This window comes from Mercenaria mercenaria, chromosome 2 (assembly GCF_021730395.1).
Source record: "Mercenaria mercenaria strain notata chromosome 2, MADL_Memer_1, whole genome shotgun sequence".
NCBI lineage: Eukaryota > Metazoa > Mollusca > Bivalvia > Venerida > Veneridae > Mercenaria > Mercenaria mercenaria.
Window position 1 is genome coordinate 98,317,974 of NC_069362.1, and position 27,092 is coordinate 98,345,065.

Genomic DNA, 27,092 nt, shown 5'->3' on the forward strand with positions numbered 1-27,092 from the left:
TATATATATATATATATATAACATTTTATTTTCTGTTTTGCTCAACCGTGAATGTTTAGGTTAAGTCGAGGTAGATGGAACAATAAGGATTTAACAATGGCACAGGAACAGGTTTGGGGATGGGATCAACTTCTTACCATTGCTCATTGAAATCTACAGATATCGCGTAAGTTAATGTCATCTCAATCACAATGACAAGAACATAAAAGTGTGGTTAAACGCAACAGTTATAACGACACATTAACCAATTTATAAACAATACTTAAAGGTGACAAGGAGAAAGAAAACACCCACGACCATTACAGGAAAACAACGTAAACTATTCTATATCGGGAATGCATTGCATGTTTTATTACATAAAGCTATTAAGAATTCAAACTTTGCCACTTAAAATCGTTAATTTGCATGGATAAACATCATCTTTATTTCAGCTGGTGCAACAGTTTAAAGAAGAACAATCAAGAAAGGTGATTTCTCTATAGCGGTTCTAACGAGGCTTTTACATCAAATATTAAGCGATTGAACGTCGCACATGCGAGTGGGGCAACAATAACAGACTATGTTTTTACGTTGGATAGATTGTTCCCTGTGTTCTCCTGTAAGTATTTTGGTTATAGGGGCCTCCGTCGCCGAGTTGTTAAGTTCGCTGAATATGAATCACCTGCTCCTCTCCGCTGTGGACTCAAAACCTTGCATGGAGTTTAGAATTCTTTCATGTTAGAAAGTAAACCATTTGTCATTTGGAAGGTCGGTGATTCTACCGAGGTGCCCGATCGTGCCCATTCTCGCATATCAGAGGTCTACCATGGTTCCTTGGTTATACCTCTGGCACATTCCGCCGATATTTTTAGTTTGGTTACATTAAAGGTAAAAAAGTTTCAGCCGATTTTCGCGACAATCTTCTAAAACCAATTAAAATGGGGCGTGAAAAGCGTGAACGTGTCCTTTCCAATATCGAAGCCGAATTTCGAGGAATATCATTATTTCTCGAGATAGATATCTAAACATTCATTAGAGGAATAAATCTTTATCAATCGCAGTTTTGTAATTTCGTCTTTATTCGTTGTTGGCAATAAATTTCCTGAGATGCTGTTTGAAGTTTAAAATGCGACGTGCCGAATAAAAGCGAATAACGATTGGCTGAAACCAATCCCGCTAGTGATTAGATTACGAGTGAGCATGTTCACCAAATAAACGAAGCAAATAAATCAGAAGTTCGTCTCGTGATTTTGAAGAACCTCTGATGGAAGAGAACGGATCGTACCTGAAGTAATGCTAAGAGGGCACCTAGGGTCTTCCTCCGCCAGGAAAATCTGGAATTTCGTCATATGACCTATCATTGTTTCGTTGTAACATTAAACTCAACAGCAATAATTATTGTGGTCCACATAATAAGTTAATTTGCAAAAGTAGCATTACCAGCAATATCATAAAAGCAATAATTTATAATTTCTTCGGTGTCAAGCTTTTTGCTTATTGCATATGTTTTAACTGTTATATTTCTATATTCAAAATGACTTTATACGTTTCTGTGATTTGTTCTGAAGACAAACTTTTATGAGGCCGCAAAACCGTCTTACATTTAGTTTATTTGCTAGTTCGTTAACTATTGAACTTTCTGTTTAAGGGTAAAATTGGTATCAACATTTCTATATTTGAAGATTATACGCAGTAAGCTATGTATCCAAGTAAATCTTCAACAATTTAACGTTCTTTTTAACGTCACGCCCAACAAATGAGAACAAATTAAAAACACGATAGACGACATAATTTGTCAAATATTTAGGCGTGTCATAATTATTCTGCGAGATTTAGGCTTTCGTGGCAAGATTTTACCAGTTAAAACAAGTCGACCTGTTCGTATTACTTCGTCTTAGTAAAATGGTGAAAATATAATAGCGTCAAACTATTTTAGAAAATTTTGTTTGGGATATAATTTTACATAAATCCGTTCACAAACAGTTACATTAGCTCGGAAGCTACAAAAACGCCGTTGCTTGTCTAACGTTTGTTCAAGTCCGGTGGCTTTCCCACGATTTAATATGTCTTGACATTCGTGCTGAAACGTTGCTTCCAAGAGGACAATTGCAGTCATAGCAATTTACTTTGTAATGAAAACTCTTAAGTTATGAATTATTCAACGTTCGCCAGTGAATTGTGTCAGGATACTGGTTATATGACCCAGGGAAGTGCCTACGCCTTTAGTATCTTGAACAATGAAATTGGTCCAATCGCTAAGGTGACAAAGTCTTAGACTAGCTGACAAACGATGTAGCATGTCCTTTGTTAAAACGTATAGCTGGTGAGACCATATATCTCATAAATGCAATTTTCCTCGGGCAACCGTGCCTAAATGATTTGTGTACCAATGATCCGTAATGATTTCTATTAGGAGCTAAATAATTTCAGGGATCAGGCAAATTACTGAATGTTTCAAACTAACGATCATCAGCTCAAACTCCTATAGGCTGGAGATACTATACTTGACTGGCTTTTTTGTTGAAGTTCCCGTCAGACAATGTCTTTGAATCAACAACATACGAGTCCTATCGCATAGATGGTCAGCCTATGTCCTTTTAATTGAAGCTGCACTCAGTATGTTTGCCCTGACTCCTGGATGCTCAGCACCTATATGCTATCACATGTAGCATTCAACTACCATATAGGTATAACCCCGATGTCTTGGCTTTACTTCGCCAATAACGCTGAACATCGTCTATAAGCTGGAACTCTCCTACTATCTCAGTAGATTACCAAACTCTGGGTCTCTGTCTCAGCTTTCCGATGCTCAGCCTATATTTGCTATCGTCTATAGCATTATTTTCTTAACGTTAAACTCCTATGCGCTGGTCCTATAGCTCAAAACCTTGTTGAAATTCCGCAACTCTTTTTAATAATTGACAGTGTAGTTGCAATAACTTCCTTATCAAGGTACTGGGATAAATTATTAGTTGAATTCTCGATGTGTCTTCTTCAATCGCTGGATACAGAATGATCTCTCTGTCATCCATCTACTTATTTATACTTTAGCAGACGTGAGCTTTGATTGGTGCTATTTATAAAACTTATATCTGATTGGTCCAAATTCGTACATAGTACTTTACAACGGGTACTAACTTTAACAAATAGTCGGTTCCCTTTAACTATCGTATATAACATAATGTGTGATGCTGGGATCCAGCTAACACTGTAATTAACCCAAAATGTCCATAAATGTCCAAACCCTATTATTTACAGCAATTTAACAATAATTATAGCAATGCTAGCTTAAAAAGTGAGTCAAGCACTATCTGTGTTTATGTGTTACGTTATCCATATATCAAATATACAAATTCTGACAAATTGAAGATTTGGTATTAAAATAACACAGTTAATGTGTACGGAAACTAATTTTTTTTTTAATCTTGTTAGGCGTAATTTTTTTTTAATCTTGTTAGGCGTAAAAAAATGTTTGTTTCCGTATTCCCTACCCTAAATTTTTGACCCGACCTTAAATGTTTTTATGGCCTTGGAGAATATTTTTTCTACTTTTTAACAAAGAGTTGCAAATCTGAACTTTTTATGCTTTGAACATGGTTAGATATGTTAGAAATCAACTTACTGATGCTCTAAAGGCATAACCCCCTTATTTGTATTCATTTTTGACACACAAATAATTTCCGAAAAGTCTCACTTAATAAAAAAAATTCCAAAAAAGAAATAATTTCCGACCTACCTACCCTAATACTTCTGAGCATGTTACCGGAAACAAAGAATATTTTTAGGCCTTAGAGATGTTTACTCATTGTACGGACAGCCTGTTTTGTTTGCAATACAAACAACTGTTCAGACAAAAACAGACGTGTCTGTTGCAACTGAAAAACATGATAAATTCTACAAAAAAAGAATACAACAAATTTCTTGCTTGCGACAATGAGTCAGCTAGTATTAACTACCACACACTTAAATGTTGCTCGTGATTTCATTCACTGCAGAAGTGACTGCTTAATTTTTGCATCCCCTTTCCTAATTTTAAAGACAACAGATTTATTCACATTATTAAGAATACGTATGTTGTCTAGATGGTTATATCATTAAAGATAATGTTATTCATTGTTCACGAGAGTTTTGAATTCGCGTGTTGCTCTGATAGCAGAAATTAACGAAAATCAAAACTCCCCAAATATCATCGAATATTGCTATTGCAATAGAATTATGAATACTTATGAAAAATACTTTCATATTCGTGTAGGATGTTTTCTTCTAATTCACTCGCAGGTGGTTAAGAATAATATACATCACAATCATGATGGAATTTAAATACAACCCCTAGGCCTTTCATCATTTTCATTTCACTCAAATTTTGTTCGAGATGATAAGCTACATATAGTGCAAAGTTCTCATTTTATCTTACTATCAATATTTGAATTATTCATGTAAATATTTAATAACCTCACCAGGTGCATAAAGTTTAATAAATATTTTTAAAGTTTGCCAGAGATGCATTTGTCTACTGTACTAGCTTCACTTTTATGTTAGTAACAGACAAAAAGAATACTGAATGGATTTCTGTATGTTGTTCTTCCGCATAATATAAAAAGCGACTAATAATATACTGAAAGCTATGTACAAAATAATATTGGATAAACGTTTTCGTCAGAATAACTTTATTTACAAAGCTGATGCCGAAATATATGTTAATTAGTGTCTAATTTTGAAAAAGTGACACACAAAGGGAGATTTTCCATAAATCTTAACCTTCATATTTTTTACAAGGGAATCGCTTTTAATTTCCTCCAAAAAATAGAAATTAATATAAACAATTGGAAACATTTATTTCATTATGCATGCTTGTAAGAGCAAAATAAACATACACATATAATATACACCGCAAAGCTTTAATAAGATGGTCAGATTGCCTGTAATAACACCTTGTGGTCCGGTGAACTTACTTTTGTCCAAGTTCAAATATTCATACAAATGTCAGTTTGTTATGACATTGTGTCGTCATTTCCATTGCATTTTTTTTGTTTTGTTAATTTGTAATGCCATGATCAATTTGAAGAAAAAAATATAATCAAATGTTATTATAGACAAGTCCTAACACATTTTAGATGATCCATTAAAATTAAATTTCAATTGATTTAGAAACTCTCATACGTGTTTGTGTTCTTCAAATATATATTATTGCAAATAAATATGCAAAAAGCTCTAATCATAACGGAAATTTTAAATGTATTGTTAATGGTAGAAAAGCTAAAGTCTTTACCGAAGTATGCTATAGAACGCAAGAATCATAAACAATGGTAAATATCTAATAATTTCATGTTCAGATTTAATTTTCAAAGAGAGGGTTCACCTTTTCAGTTTTCTTCCCTCGTTAGTACAACTATGGTGCGTTTTCCGTCTTTTGTAGTAGTATTATACAGAAGAAGGTCAAGCAAAATAAATAAATATAAATAAATATAATAAAAGATGTAGTCCACGCCTCATATATTCAAAAATATTGATTTATCAAGTTTAATTTGGTTTGTGCGCTAAATTTCTGAAAGCAACAAAACTGAAAATGATCATAATTCGTTTAGCTATTCCATAGGCCATAATACAAAATATGGGATATTTTTCCATGATTTCTGTTAATATTATAAACAAGACTTTTAAAAAGGACAGAGTAGAGCAGTTGATTTAAGTAGATTTTAATATGTAAAAAATAATTAAAATAATGTTGTAATAAACTTTGAACTGTTGTTTTACAGTACATTTTATATGTTGTATATATGTATCTTTTTAAATTCCTTAAGTTTACAATTGTAATATTGATAATTATTATTTTACAGAACACTGTAAAATATTAATGGTTAAGCTTGAGTAAAGGTGCAATTGTAAGAAAGATGCTATTAAGTAATTAAAATCCTGCTTTCCAAGCGTATAAGTTCTATACGTTACATTAATTAATTATTGACGAAATAGAATTGCAATGCTGGCATAGGAAACAAAGTGTTAAGTACTAATATATGAATTATAAATTTGAATATATTGTAAATAACACTTAATTTTAAACATTTATATACGTACCCTTTTAATGGTTCTACAAATTATTATATCCTGTAAAACACATATTTGGAGCACAATAAGTAATCTTGAACGCCACATATTTCAAAGAATATTTTTTCCAGTTCAGATTCACAGCAAATCTGTCATCTAGACCGTCAATTGATTTAGAAAGTTTCTTCCCTATTTGATAAGCCAGTATCTTCACCACATCACATATCAATATCCATAGATGTTTCCAAGCAGGCACCGTGTCTGTCTTCTAAATTTAGATGAGCGGGTAGGTTTATTTCGCAATCATCGGAAATATTATTCTCTTCAATGTTTGCAGTAAATGTATTTGGCGGATACGAGAATTGCGATATTTTCTATAGGGCTATGTAAAATGATTCGTATTTAAAACTGCTGGCTTATCTAAAACTGGAGCCAAAAGACATCTCTCTACAAATGCACAAATACATTGGTTTGAAAAAAAAGATAATGTAAACCCTGCACACGATTCTTAAAACATTGCTGGCGCATTTCAAATAAGAGCTAACAAAACCAAAGGCCATACATTTTCTATAATGTCATTTAGAAATTGTTTGGTTCTTACTAATTGGCTGGCTTAGCCGTATTTACAGTGAATAGTCACTTTCCTACAAAAATACAAAATATATGATATTCACCTGGAACACATTTAAAGATTAGTAACTAACTGTTGATCCTTATAAGAATTGTCAGAGTCTCTACGGTCCTCTCCACTATAATAAGTTAATGCAATACAAATAAGCAAACGTATTTCATACCATTTTATATCTCACTTGGTACCTAACACACTTCTTTACAGTTTTTTTCGTTTGAATAAAAGGACGACTTATACACTATTATAGAAATATTACCAGCCCATTCTACTCTTCATGTTAGTGTTTACGGTGCATAAATATCTTGTAACAACAGTTTTTTGGGGTTTTTTTTTTACTTCTGTTTCTAAATCTATATCAGTACATCTTTATGAACAAAGTTGATATTCTAATTTTATAGAACTGTAATTATAAGACACAACATAATGTTTTTATATATCCATAAATATTTACAAGGTAACTCAAGCATTGAGGTTTTTTTCTAAGCAAACAAATCCACATTACATTTTCAAACGCTACATTTTTGTACTTTTTGGCCAGTTTGTGTATTTTTGTTTTTTTGCACATCAATTATCCGAAAAACGTAGAATAAAGCAAGGATCAGGTATACGGAAACGAAAAACATCCTACGAATTGATTGCAGCACGTATGCTAATTTGTAAATAAACGGCAAGTTTATTGTCTTTCTGAAGATACTACAAAGACTGTTGACGTGCAAAGAAATCCAAACATTATCTTAGAATAAGCATGGAATTTGCGTATCTCTTTAGTCATGACACACGTACATACATATTTGATATACAATATGAAAAAAATGTTATGTAATATGTTTATTTACGATTGTGGGAAGTGTGATCTGTATGTAGATAGTTTTCTTTTCGCAAAACATTTCATCAAAATATTCCTTTTTCCATAAACCCTCAGTATGAAAACTTGTTTGAGGTCCAAATGTTTTCATTAAAACATTATATAATATGAGGTTCAAGTTTTTTAATCAGTCTGGCAAAAAATATAACAGGCGACCTTTTACAATTCTTTTTGATTTAATGAATGTTCTTAATTTTTACTGAAATTAAAAAAAAAAGAAGAATTCAGTCAACTACTTTATCGCTGAAAACTGGATCCAAACATGCAGAGCTAATTTAAATGGCTTTTATTTACAAAATAAATATCGTATGAAAACGAATGCTTGTATATAATTTCAATTTCGTCTATTATTCCGGCCACAGGACGGTATTGATTTCACCTTTACTTCCTGTAAATATCTGGGATGAAGGTCATTTAACAGCTGATTAAAACTGTACATTTAGATTGGTGAATGAAAAAATCCACAGGTTTTCGAATGGAACAGATAATATTTTCTTAAAGAGTGTGCAGGTGCTCTGAGCTGTATTGTTAGACAGTATAATCCGTTGCAAGACTCCTGTGGAAAAAGCTTGGGTCGTAAACCTGAATTCCCTCAGAAGTGAAACAATTCTGCCACTCTGATACGGATTGATCTCCCTTAAACGATTTACAGTCAACTCGCCCCCACCCCCTACCTCACCCCACCCCAATCAACTCGTCCCCATTTTTGTCATTTCGTTTCCCTTGACAATTTCAAATAGATCATTTGGTCCCCCACTTTTCGGCCCCTTCATTTAAGTCCTAATATTAGATTAATATATTTATGAAGTAAAATATGTGGTCTGTAAAGTATGCTCTGCATAAAAGACACGACAATTCTACTTTAAAAACTAAATTTTGTTTTGCTTTATATATACCAAATCGTATGTAAAAGTGTAGTTCTCGCTACCATAACTTAACTGACGTTTTTTTTTATTTTCTGATGGTCGCGTACATTAAGCTCAGAGATCCCTAACAGCATATAAACATCTCTGCGGCTGAAATTGTTTAGCTAGTAAAAGTGCAGAGTGCATGCACATTTCGTAGCTCAAAGAGTGCATTGACAAATGCGGTCGTGTGTCTTTTTTAAAGATACTTCTTGTTTTTTTTTTTGTGACTCAAAATAACATTTTTGGGAGGATATTTGCAAACTAGTTTTACAATCCTCCAATACCACTGTTTTAAGACATACAAATTTTCTGTAGTGCAGCTGTTTATGTCAAAAGGCAAATGTAAAGACCCTGAGCCAAATAAAAGAGAGACTACACTTGGGCACATTCATTGCACATTGAAAATATTGTTTGTGTGCTTTTCATTAACATTTGGAAATAATAAGTTGTTTTTAAAAGTACAACCATCGGCAAACACATGCGTTATAAACATTGTTGTTAACGATACAGTAACGTATTTTGACATCATAAGACATTTTTTTACTGTAATAGTTTCTGAAGACAAAACCTTTCTACATAACTGACCGATGTCCTTTTATAAGATATTGGTTAAAAGATGTCATCAAAATATTTCTTGAAAACATTAATTTGAGATAATTTTCTTCTTTAACCCATTGAACTGCTGCATGCAGAGAGCTGTCCTCAAAACATTGCTTCATGACTACAGTGTCACTGCTTGACTTAATCTGTTTTTCCATCCGTGCAAATAGGTGTAGTTGCCTAATAAAACATTTCTTCGAGTTAGTTCAGTAATGAAAATCCTAAAGAAAACAAAGAGCTATGAATTATTCAAAAAGGTGCATTTCCTCCTACGCCAATAAATATTGAAAATACTCTTTAGTGTCCTTTCGTAACGATTATTCTTCATTGTCTTTTTTAGCACTACACATAGTTACAAAGTACATAGTTAAATACAATATATTTATGTTCTGTCCTGCTAGGTCTCATGTATTTTGTTCTGTCTAAAAACTAGTAAAAAATTCAAATGATGTGGCATTATTATTATTTTACTCTTAAACAAGTCTACTGAACTCGGACGTAGCAACATCCCCTTTAACAGATGTTTTCATTGTATTGAAATATGTTCTATGTCAATGTCAGAAGCTTACCGAAATGTACATAGTGTGAGGAACATATCAGTTTAAAATGAAAATGATTTAATTTCTTATCTTTAAATTAAAAAACAATGTTGGACATTAATTTAAAACAAAATGGAAGATCAGGGTAAATTTCCCACAGCAAGGAGTACCCTATACACAGGCAGAGAGCCGTGCACCATAAAGTAGGCCCGCAATAAAAAGAAACTGTAGCGGAAAGGTATAGCAGACGCGTTGCTTAAAAAAATTAACAAGTATATTTAAATTATATGCAAAATACAAAAACGGGTAATGAGTAGAGAAAAGTGTCGGGTGTTTGTGGAAATGGATAAAACGCAGTCTCCCTACAAACCACAACAGCGTAAACAAGGACGTGCACGTGACACACGCACACACGCACGCACACACACAACAGCAACAGACAAGCAGGAAAAAAACACATTGGGATATCGAAAAGGGACAGCTGATTGGGGGTACATGACCTTATTCATAGGAAAAGGAGAGGGGCGTAAATGCAAGGAGCAAGGGAGGACAGGGAAAAGGGAAAAAAACACCACCAACAGACAAGACAATATACGTAATATAAAATATAAAACGGCAAAAAAATAACAAGTTAAAAATAGAGGCAACGCTTTGAAAAGGTCTCAAACCTAAATAAAGGAACCAAGGATTTCAACGCGTTTTGGGGCATGCCTGCCTCGCACTTGCTTTATTTTCAACACATTAGGCAAGACAGAGTAAATAAAAAGACTCCCCGCTGAGAAAGGCTCTAACAAGTAAAACATAAATCGGGTCAATCTAACAAAAAATCAATGTTGTCAACAAGCCGTCTGGAGTCAAAACACCAAGAGCCTAATTTTTGAGGAACGACTACGCAAGTTGCAAAACAAAATTCCAATCCCTCTATCCGTTTATTAAGGACTGAGCTGAGGAGATAAGCATCACGTCATCACACAATCAAATAGCAAAGCGTACTGCCTAACTGTAGAGAGGACTATCACCAAACATGCACTTCGCATTGCATCCTCTTTTGATAAACTTATTTACATCATTTACAAACATTTGATATAAAAAAGCATTTTATTTGATTTTCGAAAATTATAAACTACATCCTCATAGCATAAGGGAGATGTATGACCAAGTTTGAGAAGTGTTTTAAGGTTTGTGTTATATTTCTTCTATAAGTTCGGATGATATGTTGTAAAATTTACAACAGGCCATCCGTAGTTTACGAAATCCGAAACCCTGTTATTATGGAGATTTCTATGATTAAAATCCTTTAACTTTGAGCAAACTCTTGCAAAGAGAATAAGTTGTGAAATATAGACACCCACCGTATGATGTCACTCGACGGACATCCCAATCCAGGTGCGGGAAATTGACAATATCAAAATTAAACTCGTCTCTTTTATCATGTTTTTTTTTAAAGTTACTTTTCACAATTGATAAATGTAAGTTTCAAAATGACGCTCCTAAATCATTAGCCATATTACAATGATTATCTTCCTCGATGTTCGTTGTAAGTGACTTTCATGACTAAATATTATGGATGAACGGGTATTGAATTACTGTTGTCAGTTCATTAACCAACTGATATGAAACGGTACCATTTAAACATTAAATCACATCCAGTTTGATGGCTATCTTTCAATGTCTCCAAACAAATGGGCGCTATCTCTTATCAATTAAAAGATGTTCTAGATTATGCTAGACAATCGATCAAACAGTGTCATACAAATGGGATATTTACCTTCAAGGACTTGAATGACGCAAACTAGTTGGCACTAACCTTTGATGATAGATTGATTTGAATTCTAAACTGATCTAAAACTTTGATGATAGTCCATTATATATGCTTTTTTCCTGTTTTAAATATTAATTTAGATATATCAAAACAAAATTGACATTTTGGAAAGGAATTTATTTAAGCTAGTAGCTTGTTTAACTGTGTAAATTTGTTGTACATGTTATTTGTATGTTGTTTCAAAATAAATATCGTTTAAACTAAAATCGACATATAAAAGTTGGACCGATTGATTTTGTTTCGCGTAGATTCCCACTCTTACCCAGCCCCATGTCCCCCGTCTTCTCAAAAGTAAAAATAAAATGACTTAAAGCACATACATTTCAATTTTCATTACATTTTTAGAATGGTTGATGCTGGTAACAGTCCAATATGATAGGTCGCAGAATGGTGATATCCGTCTCATCTTCTGCCCGCCATGGTTTATTCTAGCATACGATAATGGTTATTCAGGACATGATGACATTGAGCAAATTTATTTCTTTCAATAATTTAAGAACGTTTATAGAGCATAATGGTGAAAGCAGTTTACCTTCAATTGTATTAAGCGATTGCATGAATATGCTCAGTTGAAAAAAAAAATACAATAGTTTCTCAGAACATATCACTCATGTTTTCTAACAAAGATTTAAGAAACATATGGAACAAACAGAAACTTCTTTCAAACAAGTTGCATCTGTAAAACAAAATTGGAATTATTTGTATTCTGTCCACTTCCGTCTTAAGCTATAATTGAAAACCGTCTTAAGTTTCTGATTGAAGGTGGTGAAGGTTGCCTCAGGTTGCAATTTTGGTTCAATGGAGTGACAATATAATGTGATTCATATTGGCTTTGTCATTTGGACGAGGACTGTCGTACTGACCATTTCATTTAAAGTAACTTTATAAAATTTATTAAAATGCTTTATGGTATTTCATTATTAAAATTCTGCGGAGAACCACAAATGTCAACAAAAAGACATTTTTCATTTTTTTATTCGTGAAAGTAAACGTCGATCTGAATTTTAAACATGATTACTTCAAAGAAGTAAATCTTGACCAGGTTATCATTCATGTCAAACTTGTCTACTATGTGATGGGGAGCATCGCTGCAAATTCTGCCAGTGTCAAGTTACGACTGGACACTCGTCCACAATTCCTTGTTCTGTTTTACACGTGATTTAAAAGTGAAATCCACCAGCCAGGACAATGTCAATTCAACGACAGTCCTGCCTAAGGCCAGTTATTCTTAAAAAAATGCTCGAAGCTAATATTTCGGACAACGCCAATGTACACGAACGCATTCCGTAAATTTTAACTTTTTTTAAATCATATAATGCTTTTGTATATATTAAACTAAATGATTCATCTTCTGTATTTGTAGTCAAATGATACAAGTAAGGTTATTGTGGTTAAAAGAAATTTATAAAATTCAAGTTGCCTAAATAACCAATCAGAAATGGAATCGCCTCGGCCATGTTGATAGAACCCAAATTAAGGAAATAGATATTGACCAAGAAGGTCTGACAGAGATGAGGTATCATATTACTTATTTCATCTTCGTATGACTTCGGCAATTAGCGTAGTACTGTGGCAATAATTACTTACTCAATAATGTACGATATTTCAAAATTTTGTTGGCTGAATGCGCTTCCGAGAACTCAAACTAATATGTAGTCATTATCAAAGTACATATTAATGATATGTCAGTAAGAAATATATACACGTAACGTTTTATTTTCTGTTTTGCTCACCCATAAATGTTTTGGTTAAGTCGAGGTAGATGGAACAGTAAGGCCTTACCCATGGCACAAGAACTCGATTGGGGGTGGGATAAACTTCTTCAAATCTACAAATATCACTTTGAATTAATATCACCTCAATCACAATGACAAGAACATAAAAGAGTGGTTAAACGCATCAGTAATAACGTCAATATTTATTAATTTATAAACAACACTTAAAGGTGACAAGGGGAAAGAAAACACCCACGACCATTACAGGAAAACAACGTAAACTATTCTAAATCGGAAATGCATTGCATGTTTTATTACATAAAGCTATTACGAATTCAAACTTTGCCATTTAAAATCGTTGATTTGCACGGATAAACATCTTCTTTATTTCAGCTTGTGCAACAGTTTAAAGAAGAACATTCAAGAAAAGTAGTTTCTATATAGCGGTTCAAACAAGGCTTTAACATCAAATTTAAAGCGACTGAACCTCGCACATAAGAGTGTGACAACAACGCGAGACTATGATTTTAATATGGACAATTTGTTCAATGTGTTCGTCTGTAAGTATTGTGATTATTCTGTAGGGACCTCCGTCGCTGAATGGTTAAGGTCACTGAATTTGAATCACCTGCTCCTCACCGCCTTGCTCGGAGTGTTGAACTCTTTCATGTTAGGAAGCCAACCATTTGCCATACGGAAGGTCGGTGATTCTACTGAAGTGCCCGATCGTGCCAATTTTCGAATACCAGTGGTCAACCATGGATCCTTGGTTGTACCTCTGGCACATTTCGCCGATATGTTAAGTTTGGTTACATTAAAGGTAAAAAGTTTCAGCCAATTTTCGCGACAAATCTTCCCGAACCAATTGAAATAGGCTGTGAAAAGCGTGACCGCGTCTTTTCCGATATCGAAGCCGAGTTACGAGGAATATGATTTTGTTATGAGGTAAATTTCTAAACATCCATTAGAGGAATAAATCTTTATCAATTGCAGTCTTGCAATGTCGTCTTTATTCATTTTTGGCAAGAAATGTGCTTAGATGTTGTTTGAAGTTTTAATGTCGGCGTGCCGAAAACATGGCGAACAATGATTGGCTGAAACCAATCCTGGTAGTGATTACGAGTGCGCATGCTCGTCATATAAACGAAGGAAATATATCAGAGGTTCGTCTCGTGATTTTACGGACCGTACCTGAAGTAATGCTTAGAGGGGTACTTGGGATCTTCCTCCGCCAAGAAAGTCCGGAATGTCGTCATATGACCTATTATTGTTTCGGTGTGACATCAAACCCAACAACAATAATTATTGTGGTCCGCATAATTTGTTAAATTGCAAAAGTATCATTACCAGCAATAGCATAAAAGCAACACTGTATCATTTCTGCTCTGTCAGGATTATTGCGTATGTTTTAACTGTTATATTTCTATATTCAAAATGACCTTATACGTCTCTGTGATTTGTTCTGAAGACATATTTTTATGAGGCTGCAAAACCGTCTTACATTTAGTTTATTTACAAGTTCGTTAGCTATTGAGCTTTTTGTTTAAGAGTACAATTGATCTTTATCAACATTTTTATATTTGAATATTATACGCAGTAGGCCATATATCCCAGTAAATCTTCAACAATTGAACGTTCTTTTTAACAAAACCAACAGAGGCAATATTTTACAAGGTAAAACAAGTTGACCTGTTTTAATTACTTCGGTCTTAGTAAAATGGTGAAAATATAATAGCGTCAAACTATTTAATCAAATTTTGTTTTGGAGATAGCTTTACATAAATCCATTTTCAAACAGTTACATTAGCTCGGAAGCGACAAAAACGCCGTTGCTTGTCTAACGTTTGTTCAAGTCCGGTGGCTTTGCCACGACTTAATATGTCTTGACATTCGTGCTGAAACGCTGCTTCCCAAATGAAGGACTATTGCAGTCATAGCAATTTACTTTGTAATGAAATTTCTTAAGTTATGAATTATTCAACGTTCGCCAGTGGATTGCAAAGTTGGTATTGAAATAACGCAGTTAATATGTACGGAAAGTATTCTTTAGTCTTGTTAGAGACATTTACTCATTATATGGACAGCGTGTCTTATTTGCAATACAAACAACTGTTCAGATAAAAGCAGACGTGTCCGTTGCAACTAAAAAAACATGATAAATACTACAAACAAACAACAGGACAACAAATTTCTTGCTTGCGACAATAAGTATTCACTAACGCACAATCAAATGTTGCGCGTGATTTCATTCCCTGCAGAATTGAATAACCATAGGCTGTTTAATTTTTGCGTCCCCTTTCCTAATTTGAAAGACAACGGATTTATTCACATTATTAACTTAATTATTAAGAATACGTGTTATCTAGATGTTTATATCATTAAAGATGATGTTATTCACTATTCGCGAGAGTTTTGAATTCGCGTGTCGCTCTGATAGCGGAAATTAACGAAAATCAAAACTCGACAAATATCATCGAATCTACAATAATCGAATTCTTAGAACTTATATTGCTATTGCATTAGAATTACGAATACTTTCATATTCGTGAAGGATTCTTTCTTCTAATTCACTCGCTGGTGTGTAAAAATAATACACACCACAATCATGATGGCATTTAAATACAACCTCTAGGCCTTTCCCAATTTTCAGTTCACTCAATTTTGTACCAGGTGAATAAAGTTAAATAAATATTTTGAAGTTTGCCATAGACGCAGGTGTCCTACTGTACTAGTGTCACTTTTGTGTTAGTTACAGACAAAAGGAATACTGAATGGTAGATTTCTGTATGTTGTACTTCCGCATAATATAAAAGCGACTATACTGTAAGCGACACACAAAATAACGTTAGATGAATGTTTTTACAAAGCTGATGCCGAAATATATGTTAATTAGTGTCTGATCTTGGAAAAAGTGACACACAAAGGGATATTTTCCATTAATTTAAACCTTCATATTTTTACAAGGGAATCGCTTTTAAGTTTCTCAGAAAAAAATAGAAATTAATATGAATAAGTGAAAACATTTTATAATAATGAATTAAATCTGTATGCATGCTTGTAAGGTAAAAAAAAAACACACACACATAAAATATACACCGCAAAGGTTTTAAAAGTTCCCCAGTGGTGTTTTTGCCACTGACCGTTCCAAGGCGGTGCCCCACTGTATTCCTTTGTTTGTTCGTTTTGTCACCTTGTGTAGGCTTTGTGTGTGTGCGCGTGTATGTGTGTGTGTTCCTTTGTTTGTTCGTTTTGTCCTCATGTGTTGGATTTTGTGTGTGAGCACGTGTATGTGTGTGTGTGTTTGTGGTGTGCACGTCTGCGTGCTGTAGGTTTCGTTTTGGGGAGGCTGCGATTTTGGTACGTGGCATTCCCTGTGTGATATTTGTCTTTGTTTTAATAAGATGGACAGGTTGTCTGTAATAACAGATGATCTGTAGTTGATGTCCGGTCAACTTACTTTTGTACAAGTTGAAATATTCATGTAAATATCATTTTATTAAAATATTTGTGTCGTTATTTCCATTGCATTTTTTGTTTTGTTAATTTGTAATGCAATGATCAGTTTGAGGAAATGAAATATAATCAAATGCAATTATAGACCTTTAAAAAATATTATAGTAAATAAATATACAATCACTTCTAATGATAACTGAAATTATAAATGTATTGTTAACGGTGTAGAAGCTAAAGTTTTTACCGAAGTATGATATAGAACGCAAATATCATAAACAATGGTAAATATTTAAATAATTTCATGTTCAGATTTAATTTCAAGGAAAAAATGTTTGGGGTTTCACCTTTTCAGTTTTCGTCCCTCGTTCTTACAAACTATGTCGCGTTTTTCGTCTTTTGTATCTGTCTTTATACAGAAGAAGGCCAAGCAAAAAATAAATAAATAAAAATGTTGTTTAATTCTGAAATACTGATTTATCAAGTTTAATTTGGTTTATATGCTAAATATCTGTAAGCAAAAAAACTGGAAATGATTTTAATTCTTTAAGCTATTTCAAAGGACATAATACAAAATACGGGAAATTTGTCAATGATTTCTGTTGATATTACAAACAGGACTAATAGTATTAAAAAAGACAGCGTAAATCAGTTGCTTTAAGTAGATTTTAATATAGTACAGTACATTCTATATGTTGTACATATTAAGATTATTATCTTTTTTAATTCCTTAAGTTTACAATTGTAATATTGGAAATCATGAGTAAAAGCGCAAGTGTAAGAAAGATGCTATTAAGTAATTAAAATCCTGCTTTTCACGCGTATAAGGTCTAAGTACGTCACATTAATGATTGAAGAAAATGAATAACAATGCTGGCATAGGAAACAAAGTGTTACGTACTAATATATGTATTTTAAATTTGAATATATTGTAAACAACACTTAATTTTAAACTTTTATATACGTACCCTTTTAATGGTTCTACAAATTATTATATCCAGTAACGCACATATTTGAAGCAAAATAAGTAATCTGGAACGCCACATATTTCAATTAATATTTTTTTCAATTTAAATTCAAATCAAATCTGTCATCTAGACCGTCAATTGATTTAGAAAGTTAAGTTTCTTCCCTATTTGATAAGCCAGTATCTTCACCACATCATATATCAATATCTATAGATGTTTCCAAGCAGGTACTGTGTCTGTAGAGGAACGGATAGGCTTATTCCGCAGTCATCGGGAATATTGTTCTGTTTCATATTTGCCAGTTGATTCATTTGGCATGGTACGAGAATTGCGATATTTTCTATAGCGATATGTAAAATGGTTCGTTTTTAAAGTTGTGGGGTATTCTAAACATGAAGCCAAGAGACGCACAAATACAATATTTTGAAAAAGGCTGGCGCATTTCAAATTAGAGCTAACAATATCAAAGACTCTACTTTTTCTATAAAGCCATTTAGAAATGAATTGTTTCTGAACAATTCGATTGCTTATCGCTATTTACAGCAAAGAGGCACTTTCCTACGTAAATATATGAAACATTTAAAGATTAGTAACTGTTGATCCTTATAAGAATTGTCACAATCTCTACGGGCCTCTCCACTACAATCCAAGGATATGTCATTAGTTTTTCGCGGCATAAGTTAATGCAATACAAATAAGCAAACGTACTTTATGCCATATTATATCTCCCTCGGTACCTAACACACACTTCTCCTTCTTTTTCGTATGACTAAAATGACGACCAGCACTTTAAACATTCTCATGAAAATGGTGAAAACAGCATGATCTTTTCTAAACATTATTCCTCACTGGTATTACAGCTTAATATATTTAATATATGTTGACTTAAACGTATCTGCATAACAGAACAATAATTCATTAGTCGTCTAAAAGTCTGATTATAAATTATTCAAAATGAATATTTCATTGATTTCCAATTAATCGCAAATTTGATGTTAACATAATAGGATTAGCATTTATGGAAACTACCCTAGTCTTTCAGGGGTCATTATTCCAAATTCTTGCATAACATTTACTTTTTTCTCTGGATCAAAAAAAGTATTAACGTATTTAAAAGGTTATTCACGTGTTCTTAATAAACGATTTTTATTTTTGAACTGCTGAGTAAAGCCGAATATTTATTCTTGCGCAGATGGACATGTGATAACTGCGTCTTGATTCTTCCATAAATAACCGCTTTTTGTAGCATGAAAGATAAAATCCAACCCGTTCTCTGTTTTGCTGTTTTTTAGTATCCGAACCCTCGCGCTGCCATCTCCCGTATAGCCCATGTGCTTGCTCAATTATTCCCCCCTGTATACTCCTTTTTGAATTCGGCGATAGGAAAAAGAAGACGGTTCAATTTCCGTCGATAACAGTGAATGTGTTGAATTGCATGTAACTTGTGCGATTGAACATTTTTAGGAATCAAAACAACGATTTTGAAAAGTAACGGTATGATTTTATCTAATTTCCTATAGAATTCATATAATTCTTGGAAGCAGGTTAACGCGTTTGTACTCAAAATAAATCACGTAAATAATTATTCTTGAAATTTTTCCCCTGCACCGAACTTTTAGGTGATATGCAGAAATATGGCAAATGTCATGTTTGCAATAACGAGAAATAAAAAATATTGTTTGAAAATATTGAACGCTTTTGGTAGTATTGTTGATCTGTGTGCCCCGGTTATGGATATTTAAAACATGTCGACCGTTTCCAAGAACAACATAATGGTAATAAAAATATGTACCATAATCATTAAGTGATCACCTATAATAACAATTAATCTAGTCTTTGTGTTACATGTTTGTTCTGTGTGTTATTCGGTCTCTGTCACCAATAATCCCTCAAGTTTCTGCAGACATTAAAACACAAAATCAAACGAGTATTATCCCTATATTGTTGATTTTGCCCGATTTGCAATGCTGTTAAATCTTGAAACAGACGTGGATATTCAAAAACATAAATTTTAGAAAAATAAATCTTTTCAGTATGAAAATTCAACTTGAATAAATATGCAATTAAATGTTGCATGCAATATTTCCCCCTGCATTGCACTGCAGTAAAGAAGGTCAGGGAGTTCGACATTCTTTTTATTGGATGCTCTTCCAAGAAGTCCAGAAATACTGTCATTCATATAATACATGAGTTGAGGTAAACACAAATATGTTCATGTTTCTTCTCTTAGTTATGGACATTTGAAAATACAAGGAATGTTCAATAAATTCTGTCATTGTCACGTCATCCCTTCAAATTATTCCCCCTGCACAGAAGCACACTTATGGAGTCTTGCTATCCATGACCTAAATACTGTATGGTATAGTATTTAAACACTGAAAAAAGCGCAGAAAAAGGTCACACAATATTCTAATGGTGCATGGTTGCACAGCGTTTAGCTACGAGCATTTTCTGTAACACGGGAAAAGGAAAAGGTCACAGGGACTTAGGTGAGGAAAATAAGATGATTGCTCGATATGAATAATTTGTTCTTGCTCTAAGAAAGACTGTACAGTTTTGCTTTTGTTGGCGGGCGCATTGTAATGATTAACCTATATGCCTTTAAACCTTTACTTGGGCTTTATTTTGATAGAATTTTGACAGCAGCTGCTGTAATTATTTGCCTGTAATGGTTTCACCGTCTTTGCAAGGAGTTTGCCCGACGGGGCCGTTGCAATAAAAGAAAATGGCATATAAAACCTTGGCAGATTTTGTCCTTTTTTCAATGACGACCTTGCCTGACTTTTACTAAGTCTTACAGGGAGCCATAGTAGAACTCTGCCATGCGAGGATGGCGTCGCCGGGACTCGGAATAAACCTAAGTTTCATCTCAAGTGAACAACTCAGAAATTTTCATATTTTTTCTGGTTTATTTCTAAGCATCTAAACGGTGAACAGTGGTGAATAAGACGACAAAGCATAAGAAGGCCTTGATTGTTTTCTTCCTTACATGTTCACTGAAATATTTCGACCAAAAATATGCTGGGCTTCATTTATTAGTAATAAACCAGACGTCATTCGGTAATTTGACGTCGTAATTGACGTCACAATGCTGTCTTACCGGTCCGTGCGTCAACCGTTGTTTATTGCTCGAACTTCTTCTTTGTTTAACTTGCAATCGAACCGAGCCATGTTAGAATATAAAACATAATTGAGGATTGAGAATAACTAATTTACACGAATAAAATATGTTTTGTTGCATGGATACTGCAAATTTATTTCAAAATCCATTACTATTCTTTTAATAATTATACATTTATTGTAGTGCAGCTGCCAGATAAAGCAACGATCTTTAAACTGCTATAATCTAAGGTAATGATCGGCAATTTCTGTGCCATTAAGTATTTTCTTTAGGCAATTCGGCATTCTTCGCGAGTAAAGTAGCTCAACATGCAGATGACATTCCGTTAAATCCGAAGAATGCCGAAATTGAGTACGGAGAATACATACGTAATTTGCCAATTGTCTTCACAGGTCCACTACCTTAAACAAATTTACAGAGCTAGAGCTTAATAGAAGAGGTGGGGACTGCTCTTTCATATTACACTGAACAGATAGTTTCCTGTCTTATTCACCATGATATTTTCGCTTAATGCTGCCTTCAAAATTTGTACTCCACCGTGAGAAACAAACCCAATGCGCTTGTTCTTTCATGACTACAAGCTTTGATATGACTTAATCTGTCTTGACATCCGTGCCAAAAATGTAGCTGCCAAACAGAACAATTGTAGTTATCATAATTTGCTTTGTAATGAAAATTCTTGAGGAGGAAAAGACGTATGAATTATTCATAAAAGACATTTCCTCTTACGTTAATAAATTTTGGAATTGGTGTCGAAAATAATGCGATTAGCATTTCCGGACTACCCTTTAGTCTTGTTTGAGGCAATGACCTTCATTTGTCATTGTATGGCTTTTATTTCTAATGCTTCAAGAAACAGACGCGTTTGTTGATAAATGAAAAAAATAACGAATTCTTAATAGAAAGGTGACAAATTCCTTCTTTCGGCAATTTTCAATTACCATACACTTTCAACTATTACATAATTAAACGTTAAGGGTAAAGAAGGGGCTGGAACTTGGAACTAATTGTATTGAATTGCTGCAAGAAATATCATTTTCTAAAGAAACAATAGAGTTTATATCAGACACATGTTTTGTCTTTTAAAAAAACGAAGATATCTTTTTCTCTCTGATTATTTTCCTTTCAATACAATCACTTTCCCTCTAAATTTAGGTGAAAAGTATCTTTATAGTGTCCGTTTTCAACTCTCCTTTTTATTTTTTTGATCTATTTTTTCATCTTTATTTCTTCTTAATTGCAATTGAAAATATTATTATTGTATCATGATATTGTTTTGGGGTGTTTTTTTTTTACTCGAAGATGAATGTTACAAAATTGTGTTGCGAGTGGAATATTGTATTTCAAGTTCATGTGTTTGACAATAAAAACAAGTTGTATATATGATACATAAAACAACCCAGAGTCTCCCCTTTCCTTCTCATTCAAATTTTGTTCTAAGTGATTAGCTACGTATAGTGCTAGTTTATCATCGCATCATAATATCAGTTTCGATTTATGCATGTAAATAGTTAGTATCTAACATGTTACATAAAGTTTAATAAATTACTGCCGTAGATACATGAGTACTACTGTACTGGTTTCATTGAGGTTACTTCAATGGCTTGTAAAAATATAGTTACAGATAAAAGAATATTTATTCAAAAAGTACGTTTCTTCTTCTAGATGATATAAAATAGTGTATATTTTAAGCTATATATAAAAAGCGTAGCCATAAAATGATACACGATAATCTGAAGCAATGACATTAATTTATAGCACTTCATATTCACATTAAGTTTTCAAAAGAATTCGTCATTTTTTTTATTTTCTACCAACTGAAAAGAAACATAATTCTTCTATCTATTCCAAAGGACAAAATATGTTTTTTTTCTTTTATTCCTATTACTATCGCAAACAAGACAGTTGTGTTAAATTGTAAAATGTAATGAAGACATAGAATAGTCACTTTAGACACCAGTTAGTATGAACTGTGTTCTAGAAACCTTGAACTATTGCTGTTGGTTTTTCATTTTAAACATTATTTGTCAACATAATATCATTTCATAATATAGGTAGACAAATTGTAAAACCTGTAAGTGTTTTATGATTATAGGTAGGCGTCTAGCGAATTCAACAGAGAATATAATTTATTTAATTAAGGAATTAAAATATATAAAGTGTAAATATGTCTCAAGGATGTATATAAAAAATGAGTATAGTCTAAGTGTTATAGGAAATGAAATATTAACTATATATGTAGTACGATTTTAAGGACGATAAATTATAAACATACACATTGTATATAAGGATAAAATGTATAATTAAAGCAAAACAATTAATCAGAACGCCACATATTTTAATGTTTTTTCTCCAATTCACATTTGTCATCGAGACCATTAATTATTTCACATAGTTTCATCACTTTTTGATAAGCCGTATCTCCACTACATACCTCAACATTTATCAAATTTTAATATAGATGTTCCTGACAGTTTCCGAAAGCATACAGACAGTCCACAGTCATCGAGAATATAATTCTTTTTCATGCTTTCATGATCTTTATTTATTTATTTATTTATTTAGTTTGCATATTGCGAGTATTACGGTTATTAATGATAATAATAATAATAAATCACATTAATTGAATTAACACAAGTCAATTTTTCTCCCAAGATCAGTAATTGCGAGGTATGAAAGGCAAAAAAGACTCGTGCAAATAATATAAATGTGTATGATATTCAAAAACACAAATACTAGAATTAATAAAATCTCCCTTGACATATATAGGAACACAGTTTGGCACAATCAATGACCACTGGAGAGTTTAAATCGCACCCTTTAGAAGAATCTCTTACACACATGTAATAACAAAATTTACTGAAAATGGAAATACCTTTTTACTTTCACGAAACTAAAACCCATAGCAGTGTATGTATTGTTGAGTTCATCACTATATTTGTAAAATTCGAAGTACGCGAAGAACTCTTGTACGGTCTCTAATACATCAAACTAGCGTTTCTCACCAAGACTAATACTTTGAATCAAAATTTAACCGGCATTTAGTTTAACAGCCTGTGAACGTTTTGACCATACGGGCCCTAGTGTATAGTTAAGTGTTAAATGCCTGACTACAGATAAGTAGTTTATTTATGAGAAATATGGTATGTTTCCAGGGATTGTTATTTACATTCTTATTCAAATAATTTTATTACAAAAAGTATGTGTACAAACATTAGAGAACGATTAGCTTTTGAATCATACAAAACGTTTATATACGATAGGTTCTGCATACACTGTTTATCTATTGCAGATCTGAATTTTCAAGCGGAAAACAAAAAGTGGGTCTCTCCAAACAACAAAAAGAAGAACAACAATTTGCTTAGCCTTTTTCTCCAATAGAGAATCAGTACCAATAAATACAAGTTCACAATGGAAAGCAAGTTCTACAAAAGAAAACGGACTAAATTTGTTCACCGATCGAAAAATGTCCCTTAAAATAGTGAAATCATCTTCCAAAAAGAGCACAGCTTTAACAGGTAATTCACTATCAAATCAAGAAACCCTTTAAAAGATGAGACGATTTTTATGAGGGTTATGAATATTAAGAAATACTTGAAAATGTTTGCGAATCACCTTTTTGCATTCATTTCGTGCACATGAATACTCTGCTTAGGTCGACTGTGTCCTTTATTTTCAACGAGAATACTATATCAGAGTTTTGCAGGATGCTCCAGAAATATTTGATGTTGAAACCAGGACAAACACACAGAAATAATACTGTTGGAATACAGACATATATCAAAATACGGAAATGTCCTAATCAAGAGAAAAGCTCTTAACACCACAATTCACATAATATCTTAACACAGCTACAGTCAACCTGAAAAGAAAGTGTTCTTACACGAAATGACCTATCAGTTGGAATATAAAGTACAATATAAATTTGAAACGGGCGACAGCTGCACCACGAAAATGTCGACAGCTCCTTTCCTTATCACCACTTTCAAGTGGTGGAGCTGGGGTTTAGTAACCGTGTATAATTGCATGCATTGATTTACGTTGTCCAATGATTGAATACATTTAATGGGGATGAGCACGTAATTTCATTTATCCATTACTTTTAAAAGGGTGTTGATTTGTCAAAACATTAAACAACATCTACTTTTATGTCTTTTGTATCATTTTATTGGATTTTGCACTACCAGTAAATCAGAGGAAAAGGGTTTTCACATTTACATGTGTAAGTACAGCAATCCTCCATTTGGATAATGGCTTTTGATAGACACCGATACTTGAGGGACGATTGTTCTTTTTGAATTTTTGGGTTTCTTTTTTCTTTGCACTTTCCCCAAAGGCTCATTTATTTTCTGGATGATGCTGCGTTCAGTCTTATTTGATATGGATGTGAATAATGGATAGACGTCTTATCGTTTGCAATTGTTTATCCAAATATATGATAAATTTGACACGTGTTGTCTTAATTTTCCATGAATCAGTTGCAAAAATAGCGAAAGGCGGAAAGCAGAAACGATATTTCAAAGCCGCCTTTAACGCCTAGAATTACCCAAGGCAAGTGCTTTGAAGTCAGTGACCTCAACAACCCGGCCACGTAAGCCCTTTTCATATGAAATTAAAACCTTGAAATATCTTCAGTTTTAATTTGTCCGGATAGAAAGTACATTCAATTATATTGTACATAAAAATGCATTACTTTTATACTCTGTTTAACAAGATAGTAACCGAAAGTTAACGATTCAATTACATTTCACTGAAGTTTAAGCGAAAAAATATCATAAATGTCTATATATGATTTCGTAAATGAATAGCATAAAAAAGCCCTAAATTTGTCATAGATGAAGTAAGGAAATGAACTGTCAGGAACTAAATATTCCACCCGTTGATTGTGTTTAACGTCATTATTACACAAGACGGATAATCTGGCCTTAAGCTATTTAGCATTATATGATGAATTCACTGCATTACTGTTCAAAACGCTGTTCTTTAAACTTGTTTTCCACGTGTCAAAATTAAAATGAAAGACAGAAATACATCTTCTTATATTAACATGGTATGCCAAAATAACACATGGGCATAACGTCTCTCCAGTTGAGACTCGGTAATATATGCCCTTCACTGAATCAGAATTAACTACTATTATGATTTGATATACATTCGGTTAAGTTTACTAAGCAATGTTAAATAATATACAAAGTAGGCATAGCTGGCAGTCAACATATATGTTTTTTTAAAATATGCATGAATTACTATTCGCCTTTCGTTTTCCGCATGTCCAACTCCATTTGTGTGCAAGAAAATCTAAATGACTGTAGTTTCCTTTGTTTCTCCGGAAACACTGTAGTGTTGAATGGCTCGCGTACTGAATTATTTAAGGATGAATGTGTGCAATAAGACAGTAATGCATATAAAATCGTATACTTTTTCCATTCTATTATTCGTAGAATATGATATGCAGACAAGAAATGTCTTTAAAAAGACAAATGGCATAGATGTAATGTTTGGCGCATGGAAAAATCAGAGTTAAACAGGATGTGCAAACAGAAAATATTTGGATATGCATCTATGAACACATGATTAATTTGCAAATATTTCAACTAAGCAGCAAATTTAAATGATCATTATGTATCCTTTCAGTGATAGAAGAACAAAATGATTTGACGACCTGTGCTGATTCTGCAATTCTGCTCAACTCGTGTTGGGTCAGAATCCTCCATATTAAAGTAACCAACTAGCACAATATCTCGCCGCGCATTGAATTTGCCAGATGTGTGAAACCGCGCACAGTGCTCTACAGTTACAACCAGCCACTCATTCATCTGTAAGCGATGTACGCAACGGGGAAAGAAGTTTACTTTCGATTTCTCTTGATTAATTACTACAGACTTTAAAATTCGAATAAATCATTTTAGTTTTGGGTAACAAAACTACTAAATGTCCTCTGTTTATTATGTGCTTTCTAATATTCAATGTTATTCAAGACATAGTAATAAATGGTTTAACTTTTTAGCGCGCACAGTTCCGTGTCCCGCTTACTACAGAATGTAGGTCAAAATCCATGTGATACAGCTACGCCGAAAAATATTCGACTCTCGGGTAATTGATACAGCGACAAAGAGGTACCTTTGAGCCACATATTTCTGTTCGCACCTACAAACAGTAAACGATTCTGATATTCTGGTCCCTTTAGTTAAATATTATCTGTAACAGTGATCATACAAGTGTTTTTAATTCGACGGAGAATAGACAGAATGCCTGCATCCACGGGTTTTCGACAGTGACAATATTGTCATGAAAACTTCTAAAGATAATTATATCAGTATGGCAATATTCATAATGATTCTTATTGAATAATTTACTTCCCTCTGAAAATGTATGTAAACGGACAGAAAACATATCCGACAACTCTTTATTTACTGCAATCCTTTAGCTTTTATCTTACCGATCTGTCA

The 27,092-nt window shown here is 33.2% G+C and overlaps 1 protein-coding gene across 3 annotated transcripts in view; it reads right to left on the reverse strand.

Annotated features, from left to right (window-relative positions):
- The window catches only part of LOC123564677 (uncharacterized), an 82,451-nt gene that overhangs the window by 47,278 nt on the left and 8,081 nt on the right, over positions 1-27,092 (reverse strand). Inside the window, exon 1 of one of the 3 annotated variants that reach the window (XM_045358421.2) lies at positions 17,523-17,795. The exons of 1 other annotated variant lie outside the window; for it this stretch is intronic. In XM_045358421.2, coding sequence (XP_045214356.2) covers positions 17,523-17,600 — 78 coding nt within the window. In that variant the 5' untranslated portion in view covers positions 17,601-17,795. Of the gene's footprint in view, positions 1-6,054; positions 6,256-17,522; positions 17,796-27,092 lie in introns of those variants that run through there. One more of the 3 variants, XM_045358420.2, reaches the window with a different exon arrangement.